Source organism: Prionailurus viverrinus, chromosome C1, assembly GCF_022837055.1.
Source record: "Prionailurus viverrinus isolate Anna chromosome C1, UM_Priviv_1.0, whole genome shotgun sequence".
Lineage (NCBI taxonomy): Eukaryota > Metazoa > Chordata > Mammalia > Carnivora > Felidae > Prionailurus > Prionailurus viverrinus.
This window is the reverse complement of record NC_062568.1, coordinates 179,136,642-179,154,960: the sequence shown is the minus strand read 5'-3', so window position 1 is coordinate 179,154,960 and position 18,319 is coordinate 179,136,642. Positions and strand designations below refer to the sequence as shown.

The 18,319-nt window shown below is 39.9% G+C and overlaps 1 protein-coding gene and 1 pseudogene across 2 annotated transcripts in view; both read right to left on the bottom strand.

Moving 5' to 3' along the window:
- EIF2B3 (eukaryotic translation initiation factor 2B subunit gamma) overlaps positions 1–18,319 on the bottom strand; it is a 122,379-nt gene that overhangs the window by 32,609 nt on the left and 71,451 nt on the right. For both annotated transcript variants that reach the window (XM_047872466.1, XM_047872467.1), the window contains exon 6: positions 10,298–10,387. In XM_047872466.1, coding sequence (XP_047728422.1) covers positions 10,298–10,387 — 90 coding nt within the window. The remainder of the gene's footprint in view (positions 1–10,297; positions 10,388–18,319) is intronic.
- Positions 12,080–17,435, bottom strand: LOC125172896 (vesicle-associated membrane protein 4-like; annotated as a pseudogene).

The window sequence follows — 18,319 nt, the reverse complement described above, 5'->3', positions numbered from 1 at the left end:
GTCCCGTGATATACATCTGAAGGGTCTCATGGCTGAGGTTCTACCAAACGGTAATAAATGGCATTTTCCTAACAACACCTAATTTCTCAAGGTCCTGGAAACCTTGCTTCCAAAATACCTTAGAGACTCACTCTATCCCTAACCCCCTCCCAACCTGAGGGTATATACTCAGTTACCTGTCACGACCCCAGTGTAGCATTTCCTGCCACGGGTCCTGTCCTTTCATAAAATCACCTTTTTGCACCAAAGACGTCTTCAAGAATTCTTTCTTGGCTACTGGCTCCAGACCAACCCACTATCACCCCCAAAATTTCATTCATATTATTTCACCCTGTAGTTCTATTTCTATAAATCTATCCAAGGAAAACACATTATGCTCAATAAATATTTGCTGAATAAATGAATAATAATCTAATATCATATAGGCAAAACTGATTGTAAGAATGTTTTAATGAAAGGAAAATGCTCATGAATAATACTGAATAAAGAAAAAACAAGATATTTTTACAGCATGATTTCAAGTATGTATATGTATATATAAAAATAAACAAAATAATGGAAAGAAATACACTAAAATGTTGTCAGTTATTACACAGTAGAATTATGGGTAATATTTTCTTTTTATATTTTTTGATTTTCCAAATTCCACAGTCATAGGCCATTCCTTATGTCTTCTTCCCTTACTTTCTGTGCTATCACTCTCTTGATCTGTTCCTATTTCTCTCGGTTTCTCCTAAAATATTTGGTGTTTCTCGTATTTTTCTTTTTGGCCTCTGATTGGTCTCATGCTATTCGTCTCCCTGAGGCAGATTATCGCTTACTGGCTTCTTTGCTGCTCATTCCCAAATGTGAACCTATAGCCAAGACCTCCCTCCTTTACTTTAGTCCCACATTTCCAGCTGTCTGATGGACCATGCCATTTAGATGACCCACAGATAACTTAAACTCAATGTCTAAAACTGCACCCATCATCATCCCAAACCTCCCTCACCAACACTGCTTATCTTGCTCAGTGACATGAAGCTTCATTTAGCCACCCAAGCTACAGATCTAGTTACCAGACTTTTCCTTCCTTCTTCACATAACCATTCACCAAACATTGCTGATTTTTATGCCCTAAATCTCTTTCAATAACTGTCAACTCCTCTCCATCTCTACTGCCACCACCTAGCCTAAGCCACTGTTATTCACTTGGATTCCTTCAATGCTTTAAATTGGTCTTACTCCCTCCGGTCTTACCTTTTGAACTCTGTCCTTCATATTGTAGACAGAATACTCTCTCTAAAATATAATCTGATGTCTCTTCTTCCTTCTATCCACCCCTGGATATTGTGGTTTTTACTAAAGTACAGATCTGATCTTATCTCCTTAGGGTGTGTTCACTTTGTGAAAATTTATTGAGCCTTAAGATCGCTCTCAAATCTCTCTTCTTGGAAGCCTTTCATAACACTTGTAGGCTTCTATACTCTCACAGCAAAGACAATTGTATAACGTTTTTTAATACATATCATTAAAATTTTTTTTTAAGTTTTTTTTTGAGAGAAAGAGTGCGTGCAAGTGGGGAGCAAGGGGGCAGAGAGAGAGAATTGCAAGCAGGCTCCGCACTGTCAGCACAGTGCCCAATGTGGGGCTCAAACTCACGAACCGTGAGATCATGACCTGAGCTGAGATCAAGAGTCAGATGCTTAACCAACTGAGCCACCCAGGCGCCCCAAATCCCTATCACTTTGGAGTGTTATGCTAAGAAATTAATATATATCATCTCAAATTCTTACAGCAATTCTCATGGTAGGTACTATTGCCCTTATTTTTATAAGTGAGATAATCAGGGCTTAGAAAGACTAAGATCTTTTTTAAAGTTAATACAGCTTTTATAGTTGGCAGAGCCGAAACTTACTCCATATCTATCCCAAAGCCCATGACTCTTTCCACTATACTATATTAACTAGTACTGTTTCCTGCAACCATAGTACTTTCCACAGGATTTATAATTTTTTGCTTATTGTCTTTACAAATAGTAAGTGCTAAATAAATATTTATTTGAATAAATATTTCTGAATGAATGTGTAAACAACTGAGTGTCAACCCCCTAGGCTAGAGAGCTGGGAATAATTTCTTCTTCTAATTCTTGGATATAGAAAGTAGAGCTTTCCTGATTTGGAATTGTAATAAACTCTAAATATGTTTCTCTATTACTAATATCACTACCAGTAAAAATCCAACATTTGAGGGGCACCTGAGTGGCTCAGTTGGTTAAGTGTCCAACTTTGGCTCAGGTCATGATCTCACAGTTCATGGGGTCCACATTGGGCTCTGTGCTGACAGCTTGGAGCCTGGAGCCTGCTTTGGATTCAGTGTCTCCCTCTCTCTCCCCCTCCCCTACTCACACTCTCTCAAAAATGAATAAATGTTAAAAAAAATTTAAAAATCCAACATTTGAAAAAATACATAATTATAAGTTCTGATGAAGTCTGATATTTTTAGCATTTTTGCCTTGATTTCTGATTGGGTCCTCCTTGTGGCTACAAGCTTCCAGGGAAGGCCTAAAAATGATGTCCATGGCAAAGGGAAATATTTAGCTACTTTTGCATTTTGTTTTTGTAAGCAAATCAAAAGAGACTTAAAATCCTCTAAGCGTCCTCCACCTCAAGTTAGTCCTTCAAAATATTAATTAGGAAAGAGGTAGAAGAGGAAACATACTTTTATAGGGCCAGGAACTCAAGTTTGCAGAGCAGAATTTTTTTTTTTTTATATTTTTATTTATTTTGGAGAGAGAGCGAGAGCGAGGGAGGGGCTCTCTGATGCAGGGCTCAAACACCTGAACTGTGAGACCATGAACTGAGCTAAGTCAGATGCTTAACCGACGGAGCCACTGAGGCACCCTTGCAGGGCAGAATATTAAGGGCTTGGGTTTTCTTGCCTCTTTTCTCATCTCTTGCAGAGGAGCTATAATTGGGAAGGTAAGGTGATTGCGAAGTTAACCCATGCTTTCTTCTCAGGCTTCTTTTTCTTTTTGCCTTCAAAGTAAATAGATATATATGGAATAGTAAACAGGACATTATTTTGGATTAAAAGGTACTGATTTTAGTTAAAGCTAGGCACTTGGTATACATACAGTATTCTGTGATACCCTTTTCCTCTTTTTTTTTTTTTAATGTTGATTTATTTTTGAGAAAGAGAGAGAGAGAGCGAGTGCTCAGAGGAGGGGCAGAGAGAGAGGAAGAGAATCCAAAGCAGGCTCCAAGTTGTCAGAGCAGAGGCCGACGTGGGGTTCAAACACACAAACTGAGATCATGACCTGAGCCACCCAGGTGCCACTACCCTTTTCCTTTTTAACAAAAATACTGAAAACTTCTATGAGAGTAAATTTTCAGTGTTGGTGCTATGGCTTGAGAAAGAAAAACATGTTCACATCCTACAGGCTGGAAAGACTGTTTAGGCTTATGTCAATCCAATAAACACTCAAAGAATATATTTGGGTATTTATTAAATGTTTGAGTTAAAAAAAAAAACTTATGGTAAGGAGCACCTGGGTGGCTCAGTTGGTTAAGCATCTGACTCTTGATTTTTGCTCAGGTCATGATCTGAAAATAAACAGATATTTAAAAAATAAAAATAATTATGGTAAGTCTAACTCACTGTTTCAGAATTTAAAAACAACTTTTTGGGGGCACCTGGGTGGCTCAGTAGGTTAAGCCTCTGACTCCTGATTTTGGCTCAGGTCATAATCTCACAGTCATGAGATTGAGCTCTGTGTTGAGGGCTCCACTCAGCGTGAAGCCTGCTTGGGATTCTCTCTCTCCCTCTCTCTCTGCCCCTCCCCTGCTCTCTCTCTTTCAAAAACAAAAGAAAACAAAAAAACATTAAAAAAAATTCCAGACTTGAAGGTATATTACAAAGCTATAGTCATCAAGACAGTATGGTACTGGCACAAAAAGAGACACATAGATCAATGGAACAGAACAGAAAACCCAGAAATGGACCCACAACTGTACGGTCAACTAATCTTTGACAAAGCAGGGAAAAATATCCAATGGGAAAGGATAGTCCCTTCAATAAATGGTGTTGGGAAAACTGGACAGCAACATGTGGATGAAACCTGACCACTTTCTTATATTATGCACCAAAATAAACTCAAAATGGATGAAAGACCTAAATGTGAGACAGGAAAACATCAAAATCTTTGAGTAGAACACAGGCAGCAACCTCTTTGACTTAGCCATAGTGAATTCTTACTAAACACATAGGTAGAGGCAAGGGAAACTAAAACAAAAATAACTATTGGGACTTTATCAAGATAAAAAGCTTCTGCACAGTGAAGGAAACAATCAACAAAACTAAAAGGCAGCCTACAGAATGGGAGAAGAAATTTGTAAATGACATAGCTGATAAAGGGTTAGTATCTAAAATCTATAAAGAACTTAAAGAACTTATTAAACTCAACACCCCAAACACAAATAATCCAGTTAAGAAATAGGCAGAAGACATGAATACATTTTTCCGAAGAAGACATCCAGAGGGCTAACAGACTCATGAAAAGATGCTCAACATCACTCATCATCAGGGAAATACAAATCAAAATCACGATGACATACCACCTCACACCTGTCAGAATGGCTAAAATTAACAACACAGGAAATAGCAGCTGTTGGTGAGGATGTGGAGAAACGGGAGCCCTCTTGCACTGTTGGTGAGAATGCAAACTGATTGTAGCCACTGTGGAAAACAGTGTGGAGGTTCCTTAAAAAGTTAAAAACAGAACTACCCTATGACCCAGCAACTTCACTATTAGATATTTACCCAAAGGATACAAAAATACAGATTCAAAGGGATACCTGCACCCTGATGTTTACAGCAGCATTATCAACAGTAGCCAAACTATGGAAAGAGCCCAGGTGTCCACGGATTGATGAATGGATAAAGAAGATGTGGTATATATACACAATGGAATGTTACTCAGCCATCAAAAAGAATTAAATCTTGCCATTTGCAATGATATGGATGGAGCCAGAGTGTATTATGCTAAGTGAAATAAGTCAGAGAAAGATAAATACCGTGTGATTTCATTCATAGGTGGAATTTAAGAAACAAAAACATAGGGGAAGGCAAAAAGAGAGACAGAGAGGGAAGCAAACCGTAAGAGACTCTTAACAATAGAGAACAGAGTTGACAGAAGGAGGTGAGTAGGGGAGGGGCTAAATGGGTGATGGGTATTAAAGAGGGCACTTGTTGTGATTAGCACTGGGTATTGTATGTAAGTGATGAATCACTGGGTTCTATTCCTGAGTTCAGTATTACACTGTATGTTAACTGACTGGAATTTAAATAAAAATTGAGAAGAAAAAGATAGTATAAGGACCATGTAATAGCATAAAAAAGGTAAATAAAATGTAAAATGTAAACTATAAAAAATTTTTTTTGAGTTCTTACTGTGCACCAACTATTGCTCTCAGCTCTTTACAAGTATTTTTCACAAGAATAATAAACGTCAAGTATTATTATTCCCAATTTTTAGATGAGAAAAGTAAGGTTCAGAAAGGTAAACACGTATCAAGATCACACAGCTCAGTTACTAAACTTCTCTTGTCAAAGAGAGTTCAGGTTTTCTTTTCTCCCCAGTTTACCTTATAGCTTTTCTACTTGGTCAGCTATAGAAATCCTCATCTCTGCTTCCACTACTGAAAAATCACATTACTTCTGCTGCTGATGTGAGATGTGAGCTATCATCACATCTCTTTTCATCCCATTTACCAAGCATATACTGAATGTGTTAGCAATCCTGGTAGGTATCTAATCTCAAAAGAATTTGGATTGAAGACATTAACATGTAAACAGCTAAAAAAAACACAACTGAACAAAAAACACAGGGCAGAATATGTTGACTTTCATAGGTGAAAGACAGAAGATTGCCAAAGTGTCTTTCTGAAAGTTGTGTCTACCTGGTTTACTTCTACCCTCCCATCCCTAAAGGAATCATCATTTCATAACCAGATAATTATAAACGCCTCTTAATTACCTTGAAGGAGCCTCTTTCCCATCCAGCATGGTCTATGTTCCCCTGCCAGGTTGTACTGTTGCTCCTTCCAAAAGGGACTATTCTGTTTGAAGATTTGTAACTCCCTGCTAAACTTTCTTTTTTTTTTTTTAATTTAATTTTTAAAAATTTACATCCAAATGAGTTAGCATATAGTGCAACAATGATTTCAGGAGTAGATTCTTTAGTGCCCCTTACCCATTTAGCCCATCCTCCTTCTTACAACCCCTCAGTTTCTTCTCCATATTTATGAGTCTCTTCTGCTTTGTCCCCCTCCCTGTTTTTATATTATTTTTGTTTCCCTTCCCTTATGTTCAACTGTTTTATCTCTTAAAGTCCTCATATGAGTGAAGTCATATGATTTTCGTCTTTCTCTAATTTCACTTAGCATAATGCCCTCCAGTTCCATCCACGTAGTTGCAAATGGCAAGATTTCATTCTTTTTGATTGCCCAGTAATACGCCATTGTATATATATATATACACACATACTACTTTTCTTTATCCATTCATCCATCGATGGACATTTGGGCTCTTTCCATACTTTGGCTATTGTTGATAGTGCTGCTATAAACATGGGGGTGCATGTGTCCCCTCGAAACAGCATACCTGTATCCCGTGGATAAATGCCTAGTAGTGCAATTGCTGGGTCGTAGGGTAGTTCTATTTTTAGTTTTTTGAGGAACCTCCATACTGTCTTCCAGAGTGGCTGCACCAGCTTGCATTCCCAACTCCCTGCTAAGCTTTCAAAGCCTTGTACATGCTGCTTCCACCAACCTATTCAACCCCATCTCCCATACCTTTGAGATAAGGCCTCCACTATTCCAGCCAGGAATAAAGAATCTCTCTTGAGTACCATTCTAATTTGTCCTGTGTGCCTTTATACTTTTCCTAATATATTGAAATATATCACTTTTCAGTATAATGCTTTTAATCCCAACGAATCTGACAGGTGAAGGGTAGATGATGGGGATAAAGAGATAAGGGTGTTTTAACAGATCTTGAGATGGGGTGGCAGTTTGAGCTGAGACTGTATCATGCTCTATTGGAACGGGCTCTGGGAAAGTCCCATTTGGCAGAGCTTCTGGCCAGGAGCCACAGAATCACCAAATTAAGGCTTGTCCTCAGGGCACATACCACTGGAGTACACTTGCCAGGTGTGGGAACAGCTAACTGGTGGCCAGATGAATTACAAAGGAACTACTGCAGCTAGGGTGAAGCTAACTTTGGTGCAAAACTGTCTGCATATCCAGACATCAAAAGCTAAAATCCCATTTGGTAGTATTAAGGAGCACTGTTTGTTGTTGTTGTTGTTATTGTTTTAAGGTGTGATAATGGTATTGAGGTATTTGTTTAAAAGATAAAGACTTTATATTTTACATATACACGTTCAGATATTTATAGATAATAACAATTCAAATAATTACAGATGAAATTACAAAATCATAATGACCTGCTTTAAAATAATCTGGCATGCCAGTGGAGAGATGGGTGGTGACATATATAAAACAACATTGGCCATGAATTGATAATTGTTGAAGATGTGTGATGGACACATGGGATTTCATTACATTATTTTCTCTACTTCTGCATTCCTGTGAAGTTTTCCATAGTAAATATTTAAAAAAGAAATCATAATTTCTACTACTAGTGCATCCTCTTTCAACATATCAAGGCCAGGGCCTACTTCAAGACAGGGCCTCATTTTCACTTGAGAATAAAAAACAAGCCCTTAGGGGAGCCTGGGTGGCTCAGTCAGTTAAGCTTCTGACTTTGGCTCAAGTCATGATCTCACGGTTTGTGGGTTCGAGCCACATGTCAGGCTCTGTGTTGACAGCTGAGCCTGGAACCTGCTTTGAATTCTGTGTTTCCCTCTCTCTCTGCCCCTCCCCTGCTTGTGCTCTGTCTCTCAAAAATAAATAAAGGTTAAAAAATTAAAGAAACAAAAAACCAAAAAAACAACCAAGCCCTTAAAGGCCAAGAGTTAACTTCATTTTTGGAATATATATAGCCCGGACTGGTGACTGGAAAACAGGTCCTGAATCAATAATCAATGACTAATTTTGGCAGCATGTCCCTTGCTATTTAATATTTTTATTTTTATTTATTTTTAAAGTTTTATTTATTTATTTTGAGAGCGAGAGAAAGAGAGAGAGAATCCCAACCAGGGTCCACATTGTCATTGCGGAGTCCGATGTGGGACTCAAACCCATGAACTGTCAGATCATGATCTAAGCCGAAACCAAGGGCCAGACACTTAACTGACTGAGTCACTCAGGTGCCCCAAGTCTCTTTGCTATTTATTTATTTATTTATTTATTTATTTATTTATTTATTTAAAAATTTTTTTTCAACGTTTTTATTTATTTTTGAGACAGAGCATGAACGGGGGAGGGGCGGAGAGAGAGGGAGACACAGAATCGGAAACAGGCTCCAGGCTCTGAGCCATCAGCCCAGAGCCCGACGCGGGGCTCGAACTCGCCAACCGCGAGATCGTGACCTGGCTGAAGTCGGACGCCTAAAGCAAAGAGAGGGGCGCCTGGGTGGCGCAGTCGGTTAGGCGTCCGACTTCAGCCAGGTCACGATCTCGCGGTCCGTGGGTTCGAGCCCCGCGTCAGGCTCTGGGCTGATGGCTCAGAGCCTGGAGCCTGTTTCCGATTCTGTGTCTCCCTCTCTCTCCGCCCCTCCCCCGTTCATGCTCTGTCTCTCTCTGTCCCAAAATAAATAAAAAAACGTTGAAAAAAAAAATTAAAAAGCAAAGCTCTGGGGTGCCTGGGTGGCTCAGTCGGTTAAGCGGCCGACTTCGGCTCAGGTCATGATTTCGCCGTCCGTGAGTTCGAGCCCCGCGTCGGGCTCTGTGCTGACGGCTCAGAGCCTGGAGCCTGTTTCAGATTCTGTGTCTCCCTCTCTCTGACCCTCCCCTGTTCATGCTCTGTCTCTCTCTGTCTCAAAAATAAATAAACGTTAAAAATTTAAAAAAAAAAATAAAAAATAATAAAAAAAAATAAAAAGCAAAGCTCTGCAATCTACTGTGGAGCTTAGGCTGTAAATTTCCTGAGGGCAGGGCCTATTTCTGCTTATTTACCATTGGTCCCACAGTTGATCTAACACAATGCCTGCCTCATAACAGGTGCTTAATAAATATTTGTTGATTGAATGATCAAACACAATAATAAGTTAGAGGGGAGCAAGGCAAAAGTGTCCTAAGGTGGGGAAATAGAGAAATGACAATCCCTGACAAAGTTTTCTAGGAATCCAAATGATTTCTTTTACCATTGGTTCTAAATGGGTATTCCTGTAGAGGTTTACCAGGTGTTGTGGGGGTAAGGGTTAGGAAGCAAGAAATATACTGGGCACGGAGGAACAATTCCCCTTCCCCTTAATATTCCTGTATATATCCAAGTCTATCAGCCAAAAGCATGCTAGTGTTTTTAAACTCAGGTTCTCAGACTTTCTTCCTCAGCTGGTCTGAGGGAACTTGGTGCTGTGGTACTAGCCCACTTGCTTTCCAGTCCACCAGTGCTATTCAAGGCAGAAACTTATCCCGCAGCCATCAAGGGAGACTAGCTGCTCCTCTCCTCCTCTTAAATCTTTTCCTACCTGTTCCTCTGAGGACTCTAAGTGCATTTACTATAAAAAATCTTTGAGATCAACCTCAGAGGAGTTTTTTTCCCTGGAAACCTAAGTCCTGTGATCTGCCAGATATAGTCTGTGGAGAGTATTTAAGGACCATAGTTCTATACTCAAAGGAAAATCAGAAAAAGTACCAAATTTATATTTTCTGCATTCATAAACATTCACCCAGTGAGATGGACTTTTCCAAAATTGGAGGGAAACTTGTTTTTCTCCACTCTTCTTGGCTAAGTCTCTGAAACCTTGCTAAGAGGGCCCATCTGTAGGATAATTGCCTAGGGGAAGGATACCTGCTTGGAGACAAATAGCACTAGAGCTAGGGAGCTCAATCTTGCAGAAGGAAGAAGAACCTGGAACTATGCAGAAAGAGGCACCATATGTTATGATTAGTTTTACAAAAATATTCTGTTGGCTTATTGTAACACTGGCCCCCCAAATACAAGCAGGGACTCTGTGATACAGACAAAAATAACAGTATGCTAATAACACAATTTTATTTTTAAAACAAAGGTGAGAATCAACTATTACTTATATAAACAAGTTATCTAACATTATCAGGGTTTAAAACTGTTAATTAAGAATCAAGGTACTTTACACACTGTGAGTTTGACTCTACCTCCCTCTTCCTTACTTATTTTCCATTAGGAAGTCCACAACGTATTTTTTCAAGCAGTAGAGATGGGCATCCACAAGGCCTGTGTGGAAATGTATTCTAGGGTGCCTGCAAAAACAATAAGAGAAAGGGTTCACAATCAAGTAACGTGGTTCTATCCTATTATTAGGTAGTAGGCATTAAAAAGTTTATAAGCGAGGGGCACCTGGGTGGCTCAGTCTGTTGAGCATCCGACTTCAGCTCAGGTCATGATCTCACGGTCCGTGAGTTCGAGCCCTGCGTTGGGCTCTATGCTGACAGCTCAGAGCCTGGAGCCTGCTGCGGATTCTGTGTCTCCCTCTCTCTCTGACCCTCCCCCGTTCATGCTCTGTCTCTCTCTGTCTCAAAAATAAATAAACATTTACAAAAATTTAAAGGGGCGCCTGGGTGGCTCAGTCGGTTAAGCGTCCGACTTTGGCTTAGGTCATGATCTCACGGTCCGTGGGTTTGAGCCCCGCATCGGGCTCTGTGCTGACAGCTCGGAGCCTGGAGCCTGCTTTGGATTCTGTGTCTCCCTCCCTCTCTGCCCCACCCCTGCTCATACTCTATCTCTCTCTGTCTCTCAAAAATAAGTAAATATAAAAAAAAAATTTAAAAAGTTTATAAGGGTCAGAGCCATGCTGCTCACACCCTACTCTGGCCAACATGGTGAATACTAGCTCTACTCCTACCATAGAAAAGGTCTTCTCTTTATAGAAACTCTATCTCACACTTTATGAGGCCTTTAGGTGAACTATCAAATCACTGACAAGTCACCTTCTTCTATCACAAATTCCAACTCACAATTCTTATGATTAACATTTTCTTGCTTTTACTCCAACTGCCCCACTTTCTGCAGGCCATATTTCAGCCATGCTTTCTTCATGATCTGGTATGTATTATTCCATTTCCACAGAAAATGAAGTAAAATTCTGTGAATACTCCCTAACTCCCTACTCTTATGTATTCATCAGGACTTTCCCCAGATATACTTCATCCAGGAAACCTTCACTGACAACTCAAGTTCCTGCTCCCACAGCACTTGGTGCCCATCTCTATCAGTTAAGTTATCATCCAGTAAGGTAACAGCTTCCTTACTTGGCTCTCTCTCCCAACAGACTGGAAGTTCCCTGAGGGCAGAGATTTATCTTTTTTTTTTCCCAGAGATTTATCTTTATACCCTTACCATTTAGCATTGTACCTCACACAGTGTATTTAATAAACAGCTGTTGAATAAACAAATGAATAAATTAGGTCAGATTAAGGTATTTGTTTAGTTGCTGTCTATTTTAGTTTGACATTTTGGTTTGAGCCTTAAGAAATGCCATGCTTATAATGTCCAAGGTCATTTTATTTAATAACAACAGACAGCTGAAAGACAGGAGGGAAGAAGCAGGGTAGAAAAATTGAGATTCCAATCACAGATACCTGATTATTACCTTTCTTCTACATTGTGTTACTGTGCTTTGACTGGTTTATACTTTAAAAAAAAAAAAAAAAATTTTTTTTTTTTTTACATTTATTAATTTTTGAGAGAGAGAGACAGGGCACAAGTGGGGAGGGGCAGAGAGAGAAGGAGACAGAATCCGAAGCAGGCTCCAGGCTCTGAGCTGTCAGCACAGAGCCTGATGCAAGGCTCGAACTCACACTGTGAGATCGTGACCTGAGCCGAAGTTGGACACTCAACCGACTGAGTCACCTAGGTGCCCCAGCTGGCTTATACTTTTAAGGAAAGTTATTCTCACAGGATCTAGATACTCTAGAAGCAATTTATCAAATAAGTTAAGGTGCACCACCCCGGGCTTCCACTCTTTTGGGAGACTGGGAGAAGCGGTAACAAAATGCTTCTAAAAGAGCAACAGAAGTTGTCAGACTTAGGACCCCATACTCATAACCTGCCTCCCCATCCCCACAAGCCAATTAATGTATACAATGAGGTTGAAGAAAGTAGAAGGTACTTTCCAATTTGAGATTCTTGAGTTCTAAGAAATTCCTGAGGACACAGAATTTTACAAATGCGAATGTGGTTACCTTGTGGTACCAGGGTTTCATTTGAAGTCCACACCCTGATAATTCTTTCCCTTGATCTAACCAATCTGGAAAGTTGCACTCTCCTGTTTAGTCCCTTGGTTTACAAATTCCTTGAATCATTTAATACACTCTATCTATATTATTTAATCCTCATAATCACCTCATGAGGTAGACATATTACTCTCATTTTTATAGCTGAGGTCAACTTGTATTATACAGACAGGAAAGGAATAACTTAAAAGTTCGAATAAATAAAAGTCTGAACAACCATCATCTAAACTTATCAATCCCTGTCATATATGGCAGTATTTCATATAGCATTTTATAGTTTATTTTTAAAAAAAAATTTTTTTTTTCAACGTTTATTTATTTTTGGGACAGAGAGAGACAGAGCATGAACGGGGGAGGGGCAGAGAGAGAGGGAGACACAGAATCGGAAACAGGCTCCAGGCTCTGAGCCATCAGCCCAGAGCCCGACGTGGGGCTCGAACTCACGGACCGCGAGATCGTGACCTGGCTGAAGTCGGACGCCTAACCGACTGCGCCACCCAGGCGCCCCTAGCATTTTATAGTTTATAAATGTTTGTCAGCTTTTTACTCTCATCCCTTTACAGTAGGTAAAACAAATAAAATTCTTCCATTTTTTAGAAAAAAAATTCCAAAAATTTAGCTGGTATACTTAAGGCTAGAGATTTACTTACAAATTTGGACTATAATGAAGAACAGAAATGGGTGATTCAGAGATTTTTCTTTTAGACTGAATTTGTAATGAATGTAAATCTTGGAGACTAATGACATTTAAATTGTCAAAAAGGTGGGGTGCCTGGGTGGCGCAGTCGGTTGAGCGTCTGACTTCAGCCAGGTCACGATCTCGCGGTCTGCGAGTTCAAGCCCCGCGTCAGGCTCTGGGCTGATGGCTCAGAGCCTGGAGCCTGTTTCCGATTCTGTGTCTCCCTCTCTCTCTGCCCCTCCCCCGTTCATGCTCTGTCTCTCTCTGTCCCAAAAATAAAATAAAAACATTGAAAAAAAAAATAAATTGTCAAAAAGGTGGTTTCCTTACTTCATTTTATTATTTTTGATAATAGCAGAAATAAGGATTGATATTTTATTTTTTTAATTTTTTAATATTTTTTTATTTTTAAGAGACAGAGCATGAGCGGGGGAGGGGCAGAGAGAGGAGACACAGAATCCAAAGCAGGCTCCAGGCTCCGAGCCGTCAGTACAGAGCCCAACGCGGGGCTTGAACTCACGAACTGTGAGCTCATGACCTGAGCCGAAGTCAGACGCTCAGCCGAATGAGCCACCCAGGCGCCCCAAGGATTGATGTTTTAAAACAAAACAAATAAAGCTAAAAACCTCAAAGAGGCACCAGCAAAATCTGGGTAATCGACTGAATGCTTCAGGTCAGGAAGATCCTTTGGATTTGTATAACATAAAGTAAGAAAACAATAAATGGAAATGAATAAGACATTTAGAAACAGTTGTAATTTTAGGTCTTAAAAGTTTTTTATTTTATTTTTTAAGATGTTTTTGATTTATTTTTGAGAAAGGGGGTGGGGACAGAGAGAACGAGTGGGGAGGGGCAGAGAGGGAAGGGAACACAGAATCTGAAGTAGGCTCCAGGCTTTGAGGTGTCAGCACAGAGCCCAACGCAGGGCTTGAACCCACAAGCTGTGAGATGGTGACCTGAGCCAAAGTCAGATGCTTAACCAACTAAGCCACTCAGGCGCCCCTAAAAAAAAAATTTAGAGTAAGTTGGAAACTGTTTCCTCCTCTTTTAGTTTCTGGAAGACTTTGTGAAGGATTGGTATTATTTCTTCAACTTTTTAAAAATTAAAGTATAGTTGACAATGTTATATTAAACTTTTCTAGGTTACAGAGGTAGATAATAAAAGAACTGCGATTAAAACTTAGGTATGTGTGACTCTAAAACTTTTGTACTATCTTAAGTCTCATCTGTCTACCAACTTCTTTCTTTTCTAGATATATAATCCTAGGAATTCTATATAGATGAAGTCCTGCTCCAAACAGTTTCACATTTAAATTTGGGGCAAAGAGGCAGAATGCTTTGTTAGGATCAAAAATCCCTGTTTTTGTACTTGCTAAATATCCTACTTAAAAGTTTATTAGCTACTAGTACCATTCAAAAATAAATGTGTTTTTTTTTTTTTTTTTAATTTTTTTAACGTTTATTTATTTTTGAGACACAGAGAGACAGAGCATGAACGGGGGAGGGGCAGAGAGAGAGGCAGACGCAGAATCGGAAGCAGGCTCCAGGCTCCGAGCCATCAGCCCAGAGCCCGACGTGGGGCTCGAACCCATGGACCGTGAGATCATGACCTGAGCCGAAGTCGGACGCTTAACCGACTGAGCCACCCAGGCGCCCCGAGAAAACTGAACATAGAACTATGTGTGTCACCAACACTGTACAGAACATCTGGAGAACTAAAAGCTAGGAAATAAAAAAGCTGTTCAGAAAGGCAGTCCAGAAAGAAGGAAATACTCCACGAAGGATGAAATAAATACTTAACAAAACAAGAAATTACTGTCATTAAAATCATACCAATTTGCTCCCTGACAGAATAAACTTAAGATTTTAAATATCCAAAGCTCCTAATGACTCTAAAAAGGCCCGAGTCTCTTTAGTTGATAAAAGGATCTGTAATTTCCCTCTAAAAGATCTCAAGGGATTTCAAACACTCATTTCCTTTAAATCTACAGAATGAGGGCAAAGGTCCTTAGGCTCAGGGTAATGTCAAAAGTTCTTGGGGCCTGTTCCCTTCTTCCTCATCCATAGAACCATTATGTGTACAGGAGGAAAGAAGCTGTTTTTTTATCTTGCTCACTGCCTAAGTTTTAGCAAAGGCCAACTGGGCATTCTATTTCCTGACATACTCATAGAAGAGTAGAAAAAGGCTGATAGACAGGTAAAGGCGCAGTTTATAGTTGGTGTGTGTTAAAAAATTGAAATTTATCTTGACATTCCATGTGGATACACTATTAGACTTCCGGAATTGCTGTGAATGGGACCTGAAGGACTTCCAGCCTACTGGAAAAACAGGTGTCTACTATGAGACACTCCACACTGACCCAGTGAAGAAAGAAAGCGTCCACTAATCTAAACTGAGTATGTCCTAACAGTTTACATGGCTGCACAGAATGACTTTTTTTCCGACTCCAAAGTGTGAGAACAGGAGAAGAGCAAGGAATGGGAACAGAATGAAGAAGACTCAGTTAAGCAAAAATTCAAAATACAAGAGAAACTTATTTCTAACATATGCTTCTCCTTGCATAAATATGAATGTTAACAGGTAAAGGAAATGTCAAGGATGGCTCCTGAATTCAGATGCCAGGGGAACTAAAGCTTGAAACAATGACTCATAAGAACCAGAAGCAACACTTCCAATGAGGATAAAAGTCTCCTATGATAACTTAGCCATCTCTAAGTGTTCAATGCAACATTGTGAAAACCTCCCACTCTGTTTAAAGACCTTCAAACAATCACCTTCTACTTTATTTGGTAATCTTAAATATATTCCAATAAAGAAGTGTCTTTTCTCCGGCTAGAAGAGTCAGAACAAATTCCTTATTGTTTAATCATTACGTATTTTTGTTTTGTTTTGTTTTTTGGTTTTAAAGTAAAAAATATGTTTACCGGAATGTTTTAGTTGTAGCTGACATTACAACGTTTAGCTTTATTTTTATTAAATAAATTTTTAAAGTTATTTATTTTTAGAGAGAGGGAAAGCATGAACAGGGGAGGGGCAGAGAGAGATGGGGGGGGGGGGAGGGGGGGGGGGTGAGAGACAGAATCCCAAGCAGGCTCTGCCCTGTCAGTGCAGAGCCTGATGTGGGGCTCAATCTCAGGAAACATGAGGTCATGACCTGAGCTGAAACCAAAAGTTGGATGCTTAACCAATGGAGCCACCCAGGTGCCCCAACAACATTTAGCTTTTGTTACACCCATAAACATGTGGAAATTACAACTGCAATGGCAAAGCAATTGTAATGTGAGAAGAATCTTGAAAATATTGATGGAATGGCAATACATGTTTTTTAGCCTGATAATCTGGTACTCTACAAGGGCTTCTGGACCACCAGCCTGATCCTCATGTCAATGTGATAATGTAAGTCCTTATAAAACAGGATGAAATATTAATATATGGTTTAATTACATATACAACCAACTGGCAAGTATCCAGTTTCAAACTAGATCCTTGAAACATGGCAAAATAGAGGCTGGTTATTTTTGTCTTAACCATAATTACTGAAAACTTCCCTTCTGTTAGAAGGGAAGAAGATAACTGGACATTCTCAGTGATCCAATTTGAAGTGATACTTGCCTCTTATTTTCTTGAAAAAGAAGTTTTGAAAGTTATATACATAGGTTTCATTTAAATTATGCAGCAATCTTTTATTATTGCTATTCAGATTTTGTTTAATGAAAATCTCTGTCACCAAATCAAGTATGATATTTCACGACTATAAGAATGATAATTAGGGGCATGTAGATGGCTCAGTCAGTTAAGCATCCGACTTCGGCTCAAGTCATGATCTCACGGTTCATGGGTTTGAGCTCCACATCGGGCTCTATGCTGACAGCTCAAAGCCTGGAGCCTGCTTCAGACTATCTCCCTCTCTCTTTGCCCCACCCCTGCTTGCACTCTGTCTCTCTCAAAAATAAATAAACATTAAAAAAATGATACTCATTAGCAAAAGGATAACAGCAACCAACTCCATGATGGCTTTTATTCTGCATCCACGCCATCACATTTGCCTTTGAAACTGTGTGGATATGCTGCTAAAAACAACTGCATTACCTGATAAGTTTTCTATATCACACAGAGGATGGAGAGAGGGATTAAATGATATAACAGGATTCTTTAATCTTTGTACTATTTTCTTGCATGACATCAATAACTTCAGCCACCTGATTCTGAATATACTTAATTGTATCACTTCTAGGTCTAAATCTTGGTTCAGATGGTCCCTTTAGAAAAAAGTACTCTTCTTCATCTGAATCCTCTTCCAAAAGATTTCTCCCTTCACTCTTCGCGGAGCCAGTGACATCATCATCATTTAGGTGGCACTTGAACTTGGGAGGCATACTTTTTATTTTTATTTTACATTTATTTATTTTTGAGAGACAGAGTGAGACAGTACATGAGTGGGGGAGGGGCAGAGAGAGAAGGAGACACAGAATCTGAAGCAGGCTCCAGGCTCTGAGCAAGCTGTCAGTACAGAGCCTGGTGCAGGGCTCGAACTCTGCATTATGAATTATGAGACCACAACCTGAGCCGAAGTCAGACACTCAACCAACTGAGCCACCCAGGCGCCCCAAGAGGCATACTTTTTGCCCAAGAAGTACTTTTCTGTTTCCCAGAATAAGTATTCACCACCTGAGCTCCTGGGGGTAGGCAGCACTGGGAGGGTGGGGGAAAGAGTGGGAAGTGCAGGAAGAAAGCGGGGCAGGGGGAGACAGTGGGCACAGACCTGGGGGCTGCTCCACCACAGCTGCATACATAATCATTAGAGTTTAAAAGAAACTAGAGACCAAGGTTGCTGAGAAGTAACTATCTATAATTCTATCTATAATTCTAATGAGACAGATTTTGGGGCAAGAATTCAGTTGCATAGCTACCTGGTAGCTATTTAATAGGAAGGCACGCACTTGCCACACCACCCCAAATGTCAGATCTTGGTGGCACTGTAAGTGGCAGGAATGACAGACTGATGATCATCAGGTGTGCACATGGAGTTCCAAACCAAAGGTCTGCCTGTGCAGCAGAGTGGGCTACGGCACTCTTGGTGCTCAGGCTCCATCCAAGAAAAGCAGTTGTACTGAAGTGAAAGCCCTGGACTCAAGTGCATCAGAGACTTCCAGGGTTGGAAGAGTTCTTTTGTTTTGTTTTGTTTTAAACTTTTAATGTTTATTTATATTTGAGAGAGAGAGATTGAGAGGGGGGGGGGGGGAAGGGGCAAAGAAGGAGA